Source organism: Lemur catta, chromosome 8 (assembly GCF_020740605.2).
Source record: "Lemur catta isolate mLemCat1 chromosome 8, mLemCat1.pri, whole genome shotgun sequence".
NCBI classification, from domain to species: domain Eukaryota; kingdom Metazoa; phylum Chordata; class Mammalia; order Primates; family Lemuridae; genus Lemur; species Lemur catta.
Window position 1 is genome coordinate 94,180,070 of NC_059135.1, and position 20,947 is coordinate 94,201,016.

General features: G+C 53.9%; 1 protein-coding gene across 2 annotated transcripts in view; it reads right to left on the reverse strand.

Annotated features, from left to right (window-relative positions):
* The window catches only part of TFCP2L1 (transcription factor CP2 like 1), a 52,678-nt gene that overhangs the window by 10,750 nt on the left and 20,981 nt on the right, over positions 1-20,947 (reverse strand). For both annotated transcript variants that reach the window (XM_045559395.1, XM_045559394.1), the window contains exons 3-11: positions 13,835-13,911; positions 13,193-13,298; positions 12,375-12,481; positions 11,015-11,167; positions 7,158-7,268; positions 4,543-4,634; positions 2,814-2,862; positions 2,638-2,731; positions 514-604 (exon numbers count right to left, since the gene is read on the reverse strand). In XM_045559395.1, coding sequence (XP_045415351.1) covers positions 514-604; positions 2,638-2,731; positions 2,814-2,862; positions 4,543-4,634; positions 7,158-7,268; positions 11,015-11,167; positions 12,375-12,481; positions 13,193-13,298; positions 13,835-13,911 — 880 coding nt within the window. The remainder of the gene's footprint in view (positions 1-513; positions 605-2,637; positions 2,732-2,813; positions 2,863-4,542; positions 4,635-7,157; positions 7,269-11,014; positions 11,168-12,374; positions 12,482-13,192; positions 13,299-13,834; positions 13,912-20,947) is intronic.

Here is a 20,947-nt window from a genome sequence, read left to right on the forward strand (position 1 = left end):
TCAGCCTCGGTTCAAGTCTCCACAGCCACAAGTGGCCAGTGGCCCCTACAGTGGACAGGGTGGCTGTGGACCCTTGCCGCCGTGGCAGGAAGGGCAGGAAGGGCAGGAAGGGCACTGCCCTGGCTTCTGCCCCAGAACTGCTCCAAGACACCAACCGACCTGCCCCAATCCACGGCTGCCCAGGGAATAAGGCAGCTCGGGGCCCAGGGCAAGCGGCTACGGGACTGAGATCCAGAGGCCAAGACCCCCACAGAAACAAAAAGAAGAAGTGGCTTCCAGGCAGGGGTTGCACTGGCTGCAACTCCCGGGTGTGTCTCACTCCCCTGCGGCAGCCTGTGGCCCTCTCCCCACACTCCTCCTGCACCCACCGCCACACTGCAGGAAGGGCTCTGCCCAGGGACCCGTCCCCACCCGCCAACCCAGCCCCGCCCAGGAGGCTGAGGTCAGGGCTTCCAGCCCTCATGCGGCCAGGCAGTATCCTCTGGCCAGCTTCCCAGGGAAACCCACACCCACCTGCCTTTGATGGCATTGAAGAGCCGGATCCCGTCTGCAGGCCCACAGATCTGCACCAGATCATCTCGGGACATCTTCAGCAAGTCGGCACCTAGGCAGGACAGCGGGCCTGTCGGTCACGTGGGACATGGAGGCGGAACTCCACCCCTTGCAGATCCCGCACTGGGGTCGGGGTGGGCACCAGACATCCCACGGACAGAGAAACGACAAAGAGCTAAACGATACCAGATGGTCACAGCCCAGGGGATGCCAGTGCTCACAAAAGCGAGGAGAACAGAGGCCAACAGGTGCTCACCGCCTGTGCCTGCCCCCCACTGCTTTACTCTGTATGGGCACATAATGTGTGCATAGATTTCATCGGCACGTGGCACTGGCTACGTGTGCATCTCTGTACACGCAAGTACACGGTTGCTGGATGCTGACAATCTGAATACACCCAGGCACCCAGCGCACAGACTGAGAGACATCGCCAGCCTCCCTCAGGCCCGTCCTGCGTCACTCCCCTCCACCTCTGGGGACGCCATCCTGCTGTCTTGTGGTGCAGACAAACCTTGCATGTTCTCTGAAGTTTATGTACGTGAACTTGAACAGCAGGCACTCTTCCAGGGCCGGCTTCCCTCCCTCCGGGTCACATTTCAGGGTTTATTCATGTTAAATTTAGTTACAGACTGTTGACGCCCATTCCTACCAACCATTCACTGCGTGAATACACCACAGTCCACGTACCCGCTCTCATGGATGGGCCGTGGGGGTGCATCCGGGCTGGGGCTGTTACGAACAGGTTCTGTGAACGTTCTGAGCCTTGTCTGTGGTCAGCACATGTGTGCGTGTCTGCCGGGCCTACCCCAAGAGCACTGCTGGGCCCAGGGCCCACGTGTGTTTGCCTCCGGCAGACACGGCCTGAGAGTCTCCCACAGTGCTGCATCCACGTGTATGAGGACCGGCCCACGCTAAAGGGACACAGGAAGGCCCTGCCTCATGGTGACAGAGGAGAACAGTGGGGTAAGAGGTGAGCATGAGGGCGACCCCTTTTCTCAAAGCCCAGCGGTGCCCCAGAGCCTGGGCCCACATGGACTGTCCAAGTTCAAGTGTGACATCAGCCTCTGCTGAGAGCCTGCCCACAGCCACAGTTCCCACCCCTTCCTCCTGCCACAGCACGACGGTTTCAGACACAATTCTGCAGGCACAGCGGCTCCCGTTCCCCTGGGAGTAAACACCAAAGTCCCCCCACTATTGTCCCAAGGCCCCGGCCTGTCCGTGCCCCTCAGGGCCTCTCTGACCTCCCCTCCCCCCCAGGGCCACTCCACCCCAACTCCTGGGGTCCTCTGCTCTGTGACCACCCAGGCAGGTGCCCACCCTGTGGCTGACCACCCTCCCCTGAGCCCCCGACCCCATCACAGATGGTCTCGGCACTGAAGTGGGTGATTTACGTGTCTGCACTGGCTCAAAGCTGCAAGGCCCCTTGGGCAGAGTCACTGTCTGGCCCTCCTCGTACCCTCCCCCCACACAAAGAGGCCCTTAGGTGGGCCGAGCCAGCAGATGGAGGGACGCTGTCTCCCTTCCACTGCCACTGATGTCCTCGGGAACTGCTCCTCTAGCTGTGGACAAACCTTCACTCTGTCACTCGGGATCGACTCTACTTGGTGGCCAGGCCCACCGCGCAGTTCATCTCACCGAGGGCCTAACGGAAAGGGCTTCAAAAACCTTTTAAAGAAGAAGGAAGCAGCTTTCCTGTGTCACTTGTGGCTTCACCTCCATCGCCCAGGTTGTGGCTTTGGAGACAGCATGACGCGCAGTATTTCAGTACGAAAAAGACAAAGAAGCCCTGCATCGCCCTGCTTGGCGAGGGGGACGCTCCCTGGGCAGACCTGAGCCCACCGCCCCCCACAGGTGAGGAGATCCAGACAGTCCCCCTAAGGTCACACTCAACTGGGGCCTTCTGGGGGCAGCATCTCGGGCATCTGGCACAGGGTCGGCACATGTGGGTGAGTGAACCCACACGCTCTGGTCTCCCTGACAAAACCGCCACCCCCAGGGGTCGACAGCAAGTCCTGGAGGGTGACTGGCCTTCCTGAGTGTCCCCAAGACGCTCGTGGGTTCCATGCACAACTCAGAGACACTCACCCGAGAAGCTGGCGAAGAGACGGCAGAACTGCGAGAACCTGTTGCGGTGGAGCCACTGCTGGGCGTCCTGGATGGAGGCGGACGGGAGCAGGTGCTGCGGGCAGGGGGGGGGGGAGCGTGAGACGCGGCGCGGCACCCCGGGACCACCAGCCACGGAGCCCGGCGCACACACTTACATCACTGCCCACGGGCAGGGCCTCCACCGGGTGCGTCGGGGAGTTGTTGCTGCAAAGGAAGAGGAAGAGGTGGTGAGGACAGAGAGAGTTCCGAGGGACGTGCCAGGGGTCCTGTCACCTGCCTGGCCCTTTCACTTCTGGTCAGACGCAGAACTTGTTTTAAATTAAGCGGCTGCTCAAGAATTTGACGTGAGCAGGAGCCAACGTCCAATCCCTCAAAATCCCTAGTGAGCGCTCGTGTGGACAGGAGGCTCCAACAGGCTGCACTGTCCCAGTCAACGACAGTCCCCTTCACCACGGTCTGAGCAACGGAAGCCTTCATCAGAACTCCCTCCCCCTCAGTCCCACCCCGACCCCAGCCCCAGGGAAGGGGTGGACACAGGGGACCCAGGCCACCCTGCCAGCGACTTGGCACCCAGAAAGCTGCAGCCAAACCAAAGGGCCACCAACCACACGCATTTCTGTGACAGGGGAAAGCCCAGGGCAACGGTTTTGCAGGGAATAAGCACCCAGAGTTGGGCATCTGCCCATGAGGAAAAACGCTGCCCTGGTTCTTCCCATAAGGGAGGCACACAGCCTTCCTGAAGGGCTAACTCAGGCAGCAGGCGCAGACCTGGCCGCCCGGGTTTTTAGGGGAAAGACACACCCTGAATGGCCCTCCCAGATGGACGGCGGTGATGGCTGCACAACAGTGCAAATGTAAAGCTGCCAACCTGAACACTAAACACGGCCAAAATGGGAAAGTCTGTGTTAGGTATAGTTTACCAGAAAGGAAGGAAAGAGCCTTTTCTAAGGGATGAGCAGTCATCAGCGAAAACACCGCTTTTCATCAAACGTCTCCGGGCGTGGAGTGCTGCTCACACGCTCCTCCTCACCCCACGCGGACCTCTCACTCCCCTTCGTAGCAGGGAGACAGGCTCAGGGAGGCCGAGGAAGTTGCCGCCTAACAGGTACGGATTCAAGACGCGGCCTGCCTGAATCTAACTATGATACCTTTTCTGTCTACACCGTTCCCCGCAGGACTCTTCATTTTGGTAGAGTCAAGTTCACAGATAGTCTCACGGTCGCACTGGAAAAGTGCTCTGTCTGTAAGCACGGGCCCCAAGGAACCTGCAGGCAGGAACCACGCGGGCTCACCCCTGGCCTGCCCTCGCCTCTGCCCCCGGCCCTGGTGATGCCCTGCAGCCCAAGACAGTCGGAAAACGGCCTGAAGTTCATGCCCGGCCACCACTGTGTCATCTGTAGACCTGGGCAGGCAGCAATGAGGCCAGCTTTTGTTCCAAGCCCTGAAACCCAGGGCAGGGAGGACCTAACTGGACCCCCTCCACTCAGCGAATTTACACAAGAGCTGGACAAATCAGCAAGAGCCCTCCCAGCCACCAGGGCCACCCAAGAGCTGTTCTGCAAGGCTCCGGCATCTGGAAGAGCTATTCCACCACAGAGGTGCCCGAGGCAGTCTCAGGTGGCTGTCCTAACGCACCCTCAGGCCAGGCTTGGTTTTACTGGGTAAGTTGTGGGCTGCTGTCCCATCAGACAACGTTTATAGAAGTGTTTCCCAGCACAAAAAGCTGTGCAAATGCTAAAAGTGGCTGTGACTGCAACACTAGTTGGCCACCCTGGGACCCAAACAGATGCCAAACAGAAAGCAGAGAAGACACAGAGAAGGTCAAGAAAGGAACCTCAACCTGTCTTCCTTCCAGGGAACCAAAGGGAGAAAGGTGGGACGTACCCTTCACCGAGGCTGAAGCTGTTTGGAGAGCCATTGTAGCTGGGGGACGGGGCGCTGTTCACCTGGTAGGCCACGTCAGGCCACGGAGAGCACTGTGGAGAGAACACAAGGTCCTCAGATGAGCTGGGGTCTGCAGAGGTAGTGACCCGTGTTCCCCGGGCCCTCCCAAGCAAGCACGCGCCAACACCAGCACACGAGACCCCTGACCCGTCAACAGGCAGCACAAATCTACCCAGTGCCCCCAGCAAGCCACAGCCAGGCAGGGTACGAAGCCACAACGAGAAAAACAAATACGGCAGAGAAGACACCTAACATTCAGCGAGCAAAGTGTGAAACGTGTCTCTCACGTGATTCTTGGCTCCACAAGAAAAGGGAGGGAAAAATAAAACAGGTTGGTTGTTCAGAAGCACCTTTTCCTGGTACAGATAAATGTGTGTCAATGTGTGTTACAGGAAGCACCGGATGGACTCCAGGCAACTTCCAGACAAAAAACGGCCAGTAAGATTGGGTGTTAAAACCTGCGCTCCAGGCAGTCCCAGCTACTCAGGATGCCGGGGCAGGAGGATCGCGTGAGCCCAGGAGTTTGGGACCAGCCTGGGAAACACAGCAAGACTTCTTCTCAAAAAATAAATTAAAAATTTAAAACAAAATAAAATAGAAACTAAAAAACCACCCTTGGGGGAGGGTGGGAAAAAAAAAACCACCCTGGGCTATTTGCGAAAAGATCCTGCCGACAGGGTAGAAGCACTCGCACAGTCCACAAGAGCAGCTTCTCTCAGCATCCTGCGTGCGCCTGTTACACGTCAGGCAGCCCGCTGGGGCCGCAGGAGACACAGCAACATGACCGATGTGATCCTTGCCCTCAAAAAGCTTCTAGTGCAGAAGCAAAAACGAGAACACACTTGGAGTCTCCCAAAGAGAGCAAAGGCACACAGGTTTGCCTGCTGGGGGAAGGCAGCGGACAAAGTATTCACTTCCTCCTTCCCCACAATGACGCCTCTTCAGAGAGGGCTGATGTGAAGCATTCCTGAAGACTTACTATCGCCCACGGAACCACAGGGCTGGTAAATATTAACCCTGTTGGGAGCGTGGGCTGGAATGTGTCGGTGCTAAATCCCACAGCCCGCGTAGCAGCACCGATGCGCTCACAGAAGGGACAGTCGGCACCTCGCAAGGTCCTGGCCAGGGAGGTGGCGTTTTCCTCCAACTGTGACGAGGGCTCAGACACCGCGTGAGGCTCACCAGGACCTCTCCTTCGAGGGGAAGTTAGGAGAGGCACGGAGAGGTTAGGGACCATCGCAGAAAAGAAAGATGTCACTGGGTGGGGGAACACGGCACCTGCATATGCATGAACGAGGCACAGGAAGAAGCTGTTCCAAGTTCTAATCCCTAAGCACAGTCCTCGTGTCCTGCCACTCCTGTGCCGGCCGAGGGTGGGGCAGGGCTCTCCTACACCAGGGCTCCCTGGCCACTGTTATCCTCAGTCACATAACAGTACACGTCTGTCTGAGCCACAGAATTAGCTTTTACACTGTCTGCACATGGCTTAGTACACACACACACACCCCCTCCCCTACACACAGAGCCTCGTCAGCCAAGCCCAGGCCGCTGTTCTCTTAGATGCCCTGTGCCTCACCCCTGACACAGCCTTACCCCACCAAGGCCAGCACGGGCCTTCCACGTGCTCACACGGCCTCTGAGTAAGTCCAATTACTCAATGGACAAACATCAACACCAATCAGTGGGGAACAGTCATTCAGAAATACCAGCACCCAGTGAAAGAGGTGGTGCCGGCCGCAACCTGCATTGGGAAGAGGAGGAGCCCGTGATGGGCGCCTTGCAGTTCCCCTGGACACGAGGAGGCTGGAGCAGACTGGCGACAGTGTCAGGGTTAAGAGAAAATGCAGCATTCCAACATCTATCCAAACAACAACATAGCAAGTGCTTGACCCAGCGACCCCACTCTGAGAATAGAAACCTGCAGATTCTTCCCACGTACAGACCTCCACACGCGCAGTGATTCACGGCACCCTTGTCTGAAATTACGAACCACGTGTCCACCAACAGGCTGTCACACGTGGATGCTCTGCAGCCAGGTAAGGAACTAGAATGGTCTTTAGGAATGCCAAGATAAGCCATTAACTGAAAAGAGCGAGGTATGAAACCGTGTGTCTATGTACACGGTTGGTGTACAAAAGCAGGCTTCACACGCAGAGAAAGTCGGGTCAGACACACAAGGAACCAGAGACACCAGCCGCCCCTGGAGAAACTGCGAGCTTAGGACGGCATCGCGAGGGACATTTCTGTCGTACGCTCTCTTGCACCTTTTGAATTCTGAACCACGTGAATATATTACCCATTCAAAAAGACAAAAATAACCTGATTTTGAAAAGCACAAACGCATTCCAAGGCAGCAGAGGGCTCGAAGTCTTTTCTGAACCACCTCCCCAGTCTCTGGGACAAACACGAGCTCCAGACGCTGGGAATCGCCACAACTGGATGGGCTCACTCGGATGCCTCACCCAAATGGGCAGCTCTCCAAGAATCCAAACCAACACCCCTGTTCCGGGTGGAAGGCCCCTGGAGGCCCTGTCCCTGGCACGCAGCCGGCTCACCTCTGTGAGGATGGTGGTTTCGTAGGACGGTTGGTATTTCTCCTTTTCCTGGGCTGTTCTTTTCTCCATCTTCTCCCGGTCGGTCTTCTGTTTCCGGTCGGCTCCCTTTGGCTGCAGGAGCAGAACACGGGGTACGATTAGTCCACACAGACAAAGGCAGCTGCTGGAGGAAGACCCAACAGGAAGACTGAGCAGCGGCCCCAAGGCCTGCATGCTCTCCGCCTGGGCCCAGGGCCCCGGCAGCACAGGCAGGATCTCACAGACGGGACAGCACCTCTCTCCCTCCCGGTCTTCACACACGTGGTCCTGCCAGGAACTCAGAGCCTGCTCACGTGGCAATGCTTGGAAAACATCCTTACCGATGGCCACATGCTCATGACAAGGAACACTGGGAGCCACGACGCATTCCCTGGGCTACCCATGGAGAGCAGAGGGAAGAAGTAGGGGCTGCTGGTTGGGTTTGGGCTACACCTGCAGGCTGTGGCACCCTGACATGAGCTGAAGGGAGCCCCGCCCCCGACTCAGGACCCCTGCCGAGCTCCCGGCTCACACTCCTTGCGCAGGGTGATGTCTCCATCCTCACACGGCCAAGGTGCAGAGGGAGAGACCACCAGTGCGGGTGTCCTGCAAACCTGAGCGACTTACAAGGGGGCCAGGCCTCACAGCTACTGCTGTTCCCCTCATTTACAGACTGGGCAGCTGAGGCTGAAGTGACTCATCAGGACTGGAAAGGACCCAGGTGAGAGTGCCAGGTGTGCGGCACCAAGGGCCCTGCAGGCCTCACTCTGGGGACCTTCCGCACCTCACTGTGTCATCTCCTGAGTATATATGTGTGTCTTATGAGCACACAGCCTCGCTGGCGAGCTCAGATACAGACTCCAAGCAGGCCTAGAACTGACTGCACAGTGGGCGGGCAATAAAAAGGTAGTGCAAACTCAACGGCACCCTCCTCAGGCTACAGCTCTGGGCTCCCAGCTCAAGGGTGTCCAGGGAGCGTCCCTCAGGGTGGTGCCTATCCCGGAGGGAGGCAGGGCTGCAGGGGGTCACAGGGAGAGGTGAACGTCAGATCCAGTGTTCAGTGTGAGAGTGAGGCCCTTGGACATGTGACCTGGCCTCCCTACTCCACCTCGGGCTCCTGTCCCTCGGGAGGCCCCTCCTCCCTGCCCAGAGGCTACAGGAAAGGCCAGTCTGCATGGACTCTGCCTCAGTGAGGCCTGGGGAGCCCGCTGGTCAGAGGGGCCCTGCCTTTCCCTGCGGGACCTGGGCACCCCACACAGCCCCAGAGTGCAGCTCCCACAAACCAGGGCTCCCCAGTGCCTGGGGTGGCCAGCAGAGGAGGGGTGACTGACAGTTTGCCTCAGTCAGCCTGGCTTATGCACAACCATCTCATCCGCTCCCATGGATGGGGGTGGGTGGATGGGTGGACACACCTCCTCAGGCGTGCTGAGCAGTCAGTTTCGGGTGACTAGGGCTCCTACTCCCCCACCCCCTGGCAGGAGAGGCCAAGGCCTTCCTGGGGCACTCAGCAAGGCAGCTTCCAGTCCGACTCCCCAAGCAATGCCTGGCGTATGGTGAAGAGCCTGGTGGGCAGAACCCTAACTGCCAAGCACCCGATGCAGGTGTGGAGAGGGGGCCTCGGGACGGACACAGCACTCCATGGGGCAGAGACCACTACCCCATTCCTCCCTCTCCTGCTGCCCAGCGTGGCGCCTCTTTCCCAGGGCACACACTGTGAGAGCAGTGACGTTCCTGGGAGGAAATGAACTGCTACCCAGAGGGACCACAGAGGTGGTCTGTGCACGAGGGGAGGGGGGTAACCAGAGCAACAAAAAATCCACAGGCTACACAAAGACCAGCCCAGTCATGGAGATGTCGGGGGCAGGGGCACCAGGAGCACCGGATTCCAGAGTGGGCAGAAAGACCAGAGCCCAGAGCCCACTGCATGGGTGGATGTGGTCAGCGGAATAACGGTCCCCAAAGATGCCCACGTCCTACGCCCAGGACCTGTGAATATGCAACCTTACATGGAAAATGGGGAATTAAGGTTTCAGATGGAATTAAGATTGCTAAGTGACAACATTAAAACACAAAGCCTATCCTAGATTATCGAAATCACAAATCACAGGGAGAGGGAGGCAGGAGAGCGGGTCAGGGTGGGCCACGTGTGAGGGCTCAGCCTGTCCATGCTGGCTTTGAAGATGGGGACGGGGCCGTGAGCCAAGGAATGGGCTGACCTCTAGAAGCTGGAAAAGGCAAAGAAATACATACAGCCTCCCCTAAAGCCCCCAAGGAGCAATGCAGCCCCCCACTGACAACGTCAGCCCAGTGAGACCCATTTCAGACTTGTGACCGCCAGGACTGCAAGGTGATAAATGTGCGCAGTTTTACGTCACTAAATCCACAGGCATCTGTCACAGCGGCAACAGGGCACAAATGCAGCAGAGATTCCTCTCGCAGCTTCATCACCATAGAGTGGGCACCAGAAGGTGCGACCGCTCTGGCAGGAAAGACGCACACCCATTCCTACCACCACTTCTCCCTCCCCACCCGGTCAGTCGGCATCACTAACTGACATCCCAATCCACGGAGCCCGCCCAGGGCCTCAGAATCCTTTGTCCACGGTCCTTGGGCAGCCAGGTCCTACCCCTGCAGAGGACACCAGCAGCCTGGTTGTGTGGTCTCCCAAGTGCAAACACTGTCAACTCCCCCTGGCTCCTCCTACAGACAGCAGCTGTAATTGGCGCCTTCCTCAACTCACTGCCAACAGCTCACCGTGCGCCAGGCTCTGCAGAAGACGCTACAGAGAGGGAGATGCACAGTCCCCGTCTCCCGGGGCTGCCCGTCTAGCTGGGGAACAGATCAACCACTCCGCCCCCAGGTTTATGGTTCTACCTGTGGGTTATTTCCACATCCAACCCAAGCATGGGCCTTACGCAGGCCAGCGCCTGAAATCTGGGGGACGATCAACACGCACCCAGCTTTCTCTCTAACAAGGCCCCATCTGCAGCGACTCCCTCTGGGGTCTCCAGTGCCAGCAGGTGAAACTTTTCCAGCTGATTCCAAGTTCACTTGAATGTGAAAGAAGGGGATGACAGGACAGGCACTGGGGCTGGTCACTCAAGGCGACCCCTGCCGAAAAGTGGACCCATTCCCTCTCCACAGACACCTGCCGGAGTCGCTCAGCCTGGCTGGGCCTGCAGGGGCACGGGCCCCCCTCACACCCTGGGAATGATGCAGGCTCTGCCGCAACCCTCCATATCACCCCGAGGCCACACGGACGGCGAGCCGCATCACTGGCTGCCATCTTCAGGAAATAATCAGTCCAGATTGGAGATGGAAAACAGCATCAGGTGATTGCCGGGAATGAAGCAAGAAAGGAAAAGACAGGAGGTGACTCTGGAAATGCTGCTCCAACAGGAAGCCACTGCAGAGAGAAAAACGGCCAGGAAGACCCAAGGCCGGGCCCCAGCAGGAAGGGCCCCTGACTTGATTTTTAAGGAGAATCTGGGATGTGAGCACCTGTGGGCAATTGTAAAGTGCCTGGAAAAAGAAAAATCCCAAAAATGTTCAAATCCAATCCTTCTTATACAGTGGAGCCGAGGACTGACATGCAGGGATGCCAACGCTTCTGCCACACGCTGGGCAGGCGCCTCAGGTGAGACGATGTCCCCAGCAGGGCAGGGGCAGCCTGTCACCCCCAGACGCGCAGCTCGTGCTCATGAGAAGTCCCGGGGGAAGCCCTGTGCTAAAGGGATGCCAGGCTCCCTGCTACGCTTCCAGGAGGAATCTCAGAGGTCACTGCAGGCGGATGTGACTGCAGGCCGGGTGAGGCCGGGTGGCACGTGCGGCCGTCCTACCTTGAACACCTTGATCTGGCAGCTGGCCGAGTGCAAGTGCTCCGTGTACTCTCCGTTCTCGTTCTGCTTAAACGTGTCAATCTGCACTCGAAAAGGCACACCCTTCTCGCCCCCGTGCTTCCTGGGGGTGAATTCCGTGCTGATACAGTGCACCTGGGAGGGGAGACGGGCAGTTGCGCCGGCTCCTCGCCACACGCAGGCGTCCTTCCCTGCCGTGTCAGTGCAGGCCTGCCTCGACCTCCCGCTCTCCCCCACACTCCACCCCCACCAGGCCGGGCCTCCCCACTCCCCTGCCCCAAGAGACAGCTCTCCCACGGCTGTCCCTCTACTGTGGAGGCCCTGCCTGACCGGCTGGGTCCTCGCCACCGCTCCAGGCCACTCACCCCAACAGCCCCACGCCCGCCCCTCACCCCTCACCCCAGGACCTCTCCCTGGTGAGCCCTACAGACTTCAGGGCAGGGGCCACAGGGTCGCCCTGACACTCTCTCATGTCCTGCCGTCCAAGGTACTTGGCCCAGGCTGGAAGCACAGCTGGAAGGCTGGAAGGATTTCTGTATTTCTGGCAAGTACCTGCCACAAGGAAGGCACTCAGTATGCACTTATTGTTATAATGCTGTAATAATATAATTCAGTATATAATGCTGTAATTATGTAAAGAAATGAAAAGATTGCTAACTTTTCTGGAGTGATTCCGATGGCACTGCGTTAACGGCTTCATATTCATTATCTGATTTATAAAATAGGTGGGAAAACTAAAAGGCTCAAAAATAGTCATTCAACAACAGAAACTGGAAAAAGTTTTACTTTCAAATTACTTATGCTAGGAAATAACTTATTTTTTAAAAGCTTATGTAGCCAGGTGGCTTGAGGCCAGGAGTTCAAGACCAGCCTGAGCAAGAGTGAGGCCCCCATCTCTATAAAAAAATGAAAACAATTAGCCTGGTGTGGTGGCACACACCTGTAGTCCCAGCTACTCAGGAGGCTGAGGCAGGAGGGTCACTTGAGCACAGAACTTTGCGGTTGCAGTGAGCTATGATGCCACCAGTGCTCTCTAGCCAGGGTGACAGAGCCAGACTCTGTCTTTAAAAAAAAAAAAACCCACAAAAAAACAGCTTATATATTCTGTAAGGCAAACCCAAACAGAATTCTAAAACCTTCCAAAGTCCTTTCCCCAGCCCCACGGACCAAGTAGCTCTGTGACTCTGAGTAACACTCATACCCTCTCTTCTGCAGCTTTCTCCCCTGACACAGAGACCAGGAGCCCAGCCAGGCCCTTCTGGGTGGGTTAGTTTTGAGAAACTGCAAGCTGGACACTCCAAAGCCCGGCTTGCCCATGAAAGGCGAGCTTCCTCCCGCTTACCTGAATGAACGCAGACGCTCTCTTGGCAGGGTCCCACAAAAATTCGACTGCGTTAAGCTGGGTCGGGCTGGCCCTGGGGTCCAAGATACCAACAGACAGTGGAATATCTGCACACACATACACACACACAAAAGGGCAACTGTCAGCCTCTCCCAAATATTTAGGGAAAGATCCTTGTCACAGGTCCAAATTCCTTCACCCCAGTTTGAAATGCCAAAAGCTCTGAAACCAAGTAGTGCGTAACTCATCTGGCAGAAAGCCCTACAGGAATCACCATGAGGCTCTCGGTGTGGTCTTTACCCCATTTTGGGCGAATATCACTTTACCTCACTGCAGGTGTATTATTGGGCTTGACTGCCGGTTGGCCGTGTTCCCTGATGCTATGGGTATATGTACCTAGCGTCGTTTAGCTTCTGAATCCCAAACCCATCTGACCGCAAGGGCTATGGATAAAGGACTATGAGCTGGTACCTGGGCCCCCCAAATTCCATTTCTGTTGCTCATCTATCTTTATGATGCTCACGCTTCCTTCCTTTCATCATTTATCAAATCCTTTAAGTCTCCATCCTTCTGCACAGCCTTCCTGGAACTCCCTGACAGCAGGTCTTTGAATTCCACAGGGACTTTCCAGTGAAAAGGGAGCTCCCTGAGGACAGGCCCCAGTGGCCTGGCCATCTCTGCAAGCTCTCGAAGGGTTTGGCACAGGGCAGGAGTGCAGCAAAATGCCCGGTAGGCATGGGTTCAGATGGCGTCCAGAAGCCCAGTGTGGCCTGGGGGCCTTGGGCCTTGCTCGGGCCTCGCCCGGCCAGGAGACTCACCAATGTCCAGGATCCGGTCTCCGGGCCGGCTCCACCGCCAGCCCTCCAGCTGCTGGTGCTCGGTGTACTGCAGTCGGCGGTCATGGAAAACCACGCGGATGATGCTCTGGGGAGGGAAGGCCAGCGGGGGAACAGCTGAGCGTGGGGCCATGAGGAGCTCAAGAGGAACACGCCTCCGTCCTCGAGCCCACCCTTCAAAGCCCCTCCTCCTGGAGTTTCATCCCAGTTCTCACACTCCACGCACTACTCCCTCCTAGAACCCCACTAACACCACTGACGATAATAACAGTGATGACTACCAGTTTCCCCAGGATTAAGCGTTTTACAGACATGTCTAATTTATTAACCCTTTTGTGCAGATGAGCAAACTAAGCTCAGAAAAGTACAGTAAGTGGCAAAGACAGGCTTGAGTCTGAGCCTGTCCCATATGCCCAAGCCACTCTGGCTCTCGGTCTAATCCCCACCTGGACAATATGCTCCAGAGCCAGGAACAGGGGCTGCCTCTCACTGATGAGGGCCGAGCTGAACCCTTCCTCTCCCTCTGAAGCCTTCCCCCAACCTCCCAGCCACTCCCCAGCAAGCCCAGGTGCGCAGACCCTACATAGCCAAGCCCCCCGGGGCAAGAGCAGCCTTGAAGCTTACCTTGACATACTTTGTGTTCAGATCTTGAAAGTCTCCCAGCTTCCGATTCTCCAGCAGTCGGATTTCATAAGACTGACCTGGGTGGGGATTAACAGTACATTTTCCATTTGCATGTTTCCAGTTTTGGGGTTCCCCAGCTAGCAGCCTTCTCAACACCCTCAGTGCCCACCCAGGGCTCAGGGTCAAGGAGCGAAGCAGAGAAGAGAGGCCATAGCCAGTCAAGCCCACTCTCTGGACTGACAGCCAGTTTGTCCACCAGCCTGGTTGGGCCTAGGACACTCCAGGCAACACACCATGTGACCCCTCCAGAGACAGCACCGCTACAGTTTTCAAAGAAACAGAATCCAGGAAAATACAGTTAGCATGAAAATTACAGAACACAAATTCCTATGTCTTTACAACCCCTCCCCCCGTACACTTGGATGGAGAACACAGCTACTTAAATTCACATTACAGAGTAAATAACTGACCATACCCTTCCTGAGAGCAGGTTTAAAGGAATGAAGAAGCCTGTTAAACATTGTCTCTAATGGCAGACTGAAAAGCATTTCCCCAGTTAAAAGAATTTCATGTATTTGAAAGGGTGTGGGGGTTCTGTTCAGTGACATATAACCAGCACAAGCTGGCTAGAGAAGACAAATGGAAGAAAGATTCATCCATAATAGTAACAAAAAATGTTTTAAAATTTTCTATCAATAAGCTGAACAAAACTACACATATTTTGTTGAAAGATAAAATACAGCTTGAATAAATAGGACACACCATGTTCCTGGGGAGAAGACTACAACACATGTATCAAATGATGTCAATGTTTCCCAAATTAAATGTTAAACACAACTCTAAGACATTCTAGTGCATGTCACAGTTGAATAAAGGATGCTTTACAAATAAAAGAATAAATGATTTGGTAATTGGTACTGATAAATCTGATTCGCTTTTCAAATTTTTTATTTTAAATAATTATAGATCCACGAGAAGTTACAAAAACAGTGCGTTCAAGTCCTGAGTACCCTCCTGCCGCATCCCACAGTGGTGGCATCTGAGGCAACTACTGTATGTCACCAAACCAGGCAGCTGACCCTGGCACAGTGCAGTTCACGACGCTGTGGCCTTGCTCGGACTCCCCTGGTTGTCCCGCTCTCTCTATACGCTTGTGTGTACACAGGGCTATGAAACACTATTACACGGAGAGGCCAGCTATTTTCTCAAAGTGCAGATACCTCCCAGGAAATGTCAAAACAAGTTATCGCTGGATTAAAAAGTCAATTTCTTGGTGTTGGGGGGAGTAGATAGATGTTGGTCAGAGGAAACAAATTTCAGTTAGACAGGAGGAATAAGTTCAAGAGATCTATTGTACAACAGGGTGACTATAGTTAATAATAATGTACTTATGTTCTTGAAATATGCTACGAGATGTTTTCTCAATACAAAAAAATGGTAAGTATGTGAGGTAATACATATATTAGCTCAATTTAGCCATTCTATATACATATTTCAAAATGTAAAGTATATGCAGATTTCAAAACACCATGTTGTACATGATAAATATATGCAATTTTTGTCAAATTTTTTAAAAAGTCAATTTCTTAAGGTTTTACTCTAACATGAGTGACAGACAACAGAGAAGGACTTTCTGAATCTAAAAGGATGGGGAAAAAAGGAAATATAGCTATATAAAAATACGTATGAATTTTAAAACTTATTGCAAACAACAAACTAGGAAAAGCAAACCCAGTGGCTAAGAGCCATTATGTGTCTAAAAAGCAAGTGATTAGAAAAATATTAAAACCTCCTCCCCCTACCTTCCCTCCGTAGTGAACTGAATGGTGGTCTCCAAAAAGATATGTCACACCCTAATCCCCAAGACCCGGGAATGTGACCTTATGTTGGAAATAATGGTCTTAGCACGTAATGGAATTAGGTCAAGGATTCTGAGATGAGGAGATCATCCTGTATTACCTGGCAGGGCCCTAAATCCAATGACAGGTGTGCTCAGGAGAGACACGCAGAGAAGACAAGAGGGAGGCAGCCATGTGACCACGGAGGCAGAGATCGCCCTGATGGGGCCACGGGTCAAGGAATGCCTGGAGCCACCAGAAGCTGTAAGAGGCCAACAGAGTCTCCCCCAGGTCCCCCAGAAGGAAGGTGGCCCTGCCAGATTTCTGACTTCTAGCCTCCAGAGCTGTGAGAGAACAATATTCTGTTATTTGAAGTCAAGGCATTTACAGTAACTTGACACAGCAGCCACGGGAAACCCACTCCTCACCCACGAAGAACAGAATGGGCAAGGGGTAGGCAACTGAATGATCCATTCCAAATCTGCTGAGCCAGTCACATGCCAAACGCAGTGGGAACCCTCGAGGCAGGGCGGTGAGCACAGCCACACAGCCTGTGGTCCTGGAGCCCACTCACCATGGCCCCCACTGGGCCTGGCCACGACACCGGGCGCACACAGCCCGCTCAGCCAGGCTTCTCCACATTACAAAGGTGGTCTCTTAGGACATGACCCGCCAACACACCTCGACTGCACCAAGCCCCAGCACTGCTCAGGGTGACATGCCGGGCGCCTGCCCCCTCAGAGGGAAAAGGCACAAACCCCCAAACTCTCATCCTTCCCACCAGCCTGTTGAGAAGACCTGACCCATGAAAGGGTCTTGCTGACCTCATCAACACATCTAGCTTTCTGAAAAAGCCAGATTTTAAAGAGACATTTCTAGGCTTCTAACCTCCCTCTTAAAGTCCAACACTCCCTTGACATCAACATAAAAATGCACCTCATACACCCAAACTGGTTTTTCCAGTGTCCTCTGCCTTCCCTGATGAAGAATGCAGACAGGGACCTGGCATGAGGCCCAAGGTCCAAGTGGTCATTACTGGGAGTTTACAGGCGCCCCAGGGCCCAATTACCACAACCGCAGGCTCTGCAGGGCAACCTCAGCTCACACCAAGCAGGAGGCACCTCCTGTCCCACACAGAGCAGTCTCCACGCCTGAACACGGGGCAGACCTCGGAGATCAGAGCTATCTCGAGAGGCTGTGGGCCTGGGATCGCGGCTCCTCCTGGGCCAGGGATCGCAGCCACGTGAGCCTCCTCCAGCAGCAGCAGGGTCCTGGTCCACACGCTCCACACCAAATCTTCCTTCCTCACCCTTCCTCTCTCTCACACACACCCCAGGGCCCCTCCCCGCCTTGCTCAGGCCTACAGGTGACGTCCAGCCACACTCCCCGTGCCTGCCTCTCAACGCCAACACACGGGACCACACTGACCTCCCCACCCCACTCACAGCACCGTGCCATGCAGAAGGCCATCGTCCACAGTCACACACAGGCTGATGGGTAGGGTTGTGTAAGCAGAATTGACCTAGGGCACACGGCCATTTTTCTCCCCAGCCAGCACCAGTTGTGGGCTGAGCAGGAGCCATGGAAACGGGCTGTCAAGGCACAGGTCATGTCTGTTCTTCCCGCCACTGCACCGTCTGACACATAGCAGGTGCCCACCAAATGCTTCCATGGGGATGCATGTTCTCTGCATGGCCATTCCCTGCTAGAACTATAGGGTTTGCAAAAGTAAGGCACACTCCTGCCCTCAAAGGGTTGGCAATCTTCTGGGGTACATCGAAGAGTATGGGAAAAAAGCTAACACAGGGCAGAATCTGAAAAATTCCCTAACAGACAAAGGAAATAAAGTGAGCAATACTCATCCAGAACGCGGAGGGAGGAGGTAAGGCGAGGCCAGAACAAGGAGGTAACATTTGAGACGGGCGTGAAGAGCAGGCAGCCTTCTGTAACTGAGGGGAAGAATGAACAGGAAAGAATCCCCAGCAAAGGGTAGCTGTGGGCTGGAGGAGAGAGGCCACCTCCAGGGACAGCAGCTGACAGCTTCATTCACTGTGTGCTCGCAGGTGGCAAAGCCTACTCCGGTAGTCACTCACATGCATCTCGGAGCCAGTCACAGCAGCAGCTGGGGTTGTGAGCCCCACTGGATGGGAGGAAGTAGAGGCCCAGAGAAGTTACCTGACCTGGGCAGGCTCACACAGCACGGGACCGGCAGAGCCAGGAGCAGAGTCCAAGTCTGTCTCCAGAAGCTACCACACTCTGGCACATTCTACCCGAGAGGTGTCATTTGCTGGGCACAGGACATCTGCAGTTGTATGTGATTCTCTCAACTTTTCATTTCTAGAAGGCATCTGCTTCCATTCCGCACGCTGATGGAAGTTTGGATCGCACGGCCTAACGTCCTCCCCAGTTATCTTTGTCTGTCTCCTACATTCTAAGCAATGATCTAAGAGGGAAAACAAGCCGCTATAGAAAGTGATGGTAAAGCCTGCTCTAATTTCAGAATTGTGAAATGTGGGAAAAGGAAAAAAAAAGAGTTGGTCTTAGAATCAAGGAAATAGGGTAAAAATAACCACCACTTAGTTGTCATCCAGCTATGGGCCAAGACATTGCTACGTCCCTTTGCATATTATTTCCCTTAGTCCTCTCAACAATCCTGTGAGGAAACCTACTGTTGCCCCATTTTATAGATGAGGAAATTAAGTTCCAGACAGGTGAAGTCTCCTGTTAAAGATCAACGTGGTCTGACTTCCACACTGAGCACGTGGCCACCAGACCACCCTTTTCCCATGGCTCGACCACTCCACACTGTGTATTGCTTCAGAGATCCTGTCGGGCTATAATATTCAAGGACTCTTCCATTGTATTTCCTCTGAATTTCTTTTTTTTTTTTTTTTTTGAGACAGAGTCTCACTTTGTTGCCTGGGCTAGAGCGAGTGCCGTGGCGTCTGCCGAGCTCACAGCAACCTCAAACTCCTGGGCTTTAAGCGATCCTCCTGCCTCAGCCTCCCGAGTAGCTGGGACGACAGGCATGTGCCACCATGCCCGGCTAATTTTTTCTATATATATTTTTAGTTGTCCAGATAATTTTTATTTCTATTTTTAGTAGAGACAGGGTCTCACTCAGGCTGGTCTTGAACTCCTGACCTCGAGCGATCCACCCGCCTCGGCCTCCCAGAGGGCTAGGATTACAGGCATGAGCCACCGCGCCCAGCCTAAATTTCTTGATATTAATTTTATTTCATGACCCTCTTCCACACGTATAAACCCTTCCCTTCCTCTAAGGCTCAAATCCCTCATGTCCCCTGTCCTGGGCTCTCTGAGCCAAGATGGACCTTCGACGTCTGATGACGTGTAGCCACAATGCAGCACAGGATTCGATACTCGCTTTCTAGTGATGAACCAGTCTCCCTGAATCACGCTGCTGCACCATTTACAATACTCTGAACATACTGGAAAGTTATGGAAACTAAAACCACGTTGTTCTGGCACGAGGACAAGCAGACCAGTGGACAAGAACAAGGAGGGCAGTCTAGCCTTCCATATTTGGAGACTTGATATATGACAGTATAAAAAAAGATAAGTTTATCTTTTTTCAACAACGTGGGGTAACTGGTTATCCATATGGAAAAATAAATCCCTACCTCACACTATGTATGATAAATTCTAAGGGAGTGAAAAACCTGACTATAAAAGCAAAACCTTAAAACATTGCTAAAGACAGTCTGAGACTACTCCATGACGTAGGGTAGGAAAGGACTTCTTAAACTAGAAACAGATGCACAAATCATAAAAGAAAAACTACATTAAGATGTATGTCTTTTGGAATAAAAGCACAAAGTTCAGAAAAAATTCTAGACCGGCAGAAAATACTTGTAGCAAAAAAACTACCAATGGATTAGTGTACATGATATGTACACAAATAAAAATATCAGTAAGAAAATCTCAAAAACAGTATTCAGAAGGCACACACTGGTATATGTGAAACTGTCTCATGTAAAGTTGGGAGACATACCAAACAAGACTGTTCATTTTTATGGCTAAACAGGCATGGAGTAAAAGTTAAGAATGTGCATGGGAATTGCCAACACCAATTGCATAACAGTGGCTTTGCTTCTGGGGAGGGAGGAAAGGCAGGGTTAAAAATCTCAAGCAAAGTTAGTAAGTTTAAAATGACTATGTTGGGCACATGGGTATTTGATCTCTTAAATCTGAAATTAAAACACTTCTCTCCCCTACCCCCAACACACACACAAAATAATAAAAAAAAAAAACCACTCAGGGCAGTTCCCATCCTGTGTTGCATGGTGGTTATGTGTTTCTGACTCTCCAGCCCCACCCTAGAGGGGGCTCCTTGGGCTCCACTGCTCAGGGGTCACTATAGGCCTCCCCCATGCCCGTTTGTGCCAGCTCCATGCTGGGTGCAGGGTAACATTCAACAAACTCGTTCACACACACCCCACAATTTTGCTATATCAAAAGCCCACTGCACCGTGATGAGCCTGTTTTATTTAATCAAGTCACTTTTTAAACTTAAATTTATATTTTAAAGTGTGTATCATGCCTTCATATGAAATCATAATCACACACCATAAATAAATAGTAACTGTACAAAATATATACCTAAGCAGCTACCAGTGTTCTTGTGTGTACACCTAAAGCTAGCTATGGCGCCTGGTTACGCAGCCAGGTTTAGTTTATAGAGCCTGGGCTCACATCCGGGACCCCACTGAACAGCACAGCCTTTAGGAGTCTCCATTTCGGCATCTCCAAAATGTGAACCATATTGGTACTTAATGCCTAGGGCTGCTGGAGAGTTGAAGGTGCACCCAACGGAGAATGTGGCGCACAGGTCTTGCACGGGTCTTCTGCCAGCCCTAGGAAGCCTCCCGATTCGGTGAGGGCTTGGGGAGAAGGTGGACCAGACTGGGCATGCAGTACCCAAGAAGGCTTCAAGGCAATTCCCTCCAAAGTCCTGGCCCAACTCTCCGCTTTCAAGCCATTAAAGGCTTTTTAAAGGCTAGAAGGGAGGAGCCCCAGGTCACTTTGTGATGTAAACCAGCCCTCAAGTGGCAGCCATCCCAGCGGGAGCAGTCAACGTGACCTAGGGAGTGGCAGGAGCTGGGGCACAGTGGTCACAGGCTCCACCTCACCACCCAGCCCCACCCTGGGGCCCCCTCCCGCCTGGGCTGTCAGCCGTAGACTGAGGAGGTCCAGGCAGACTGTGCCTCTTTGGGGGAGGTGTGGGGTTCCTCAGCTGGATTTAGGCTCAGGGGAG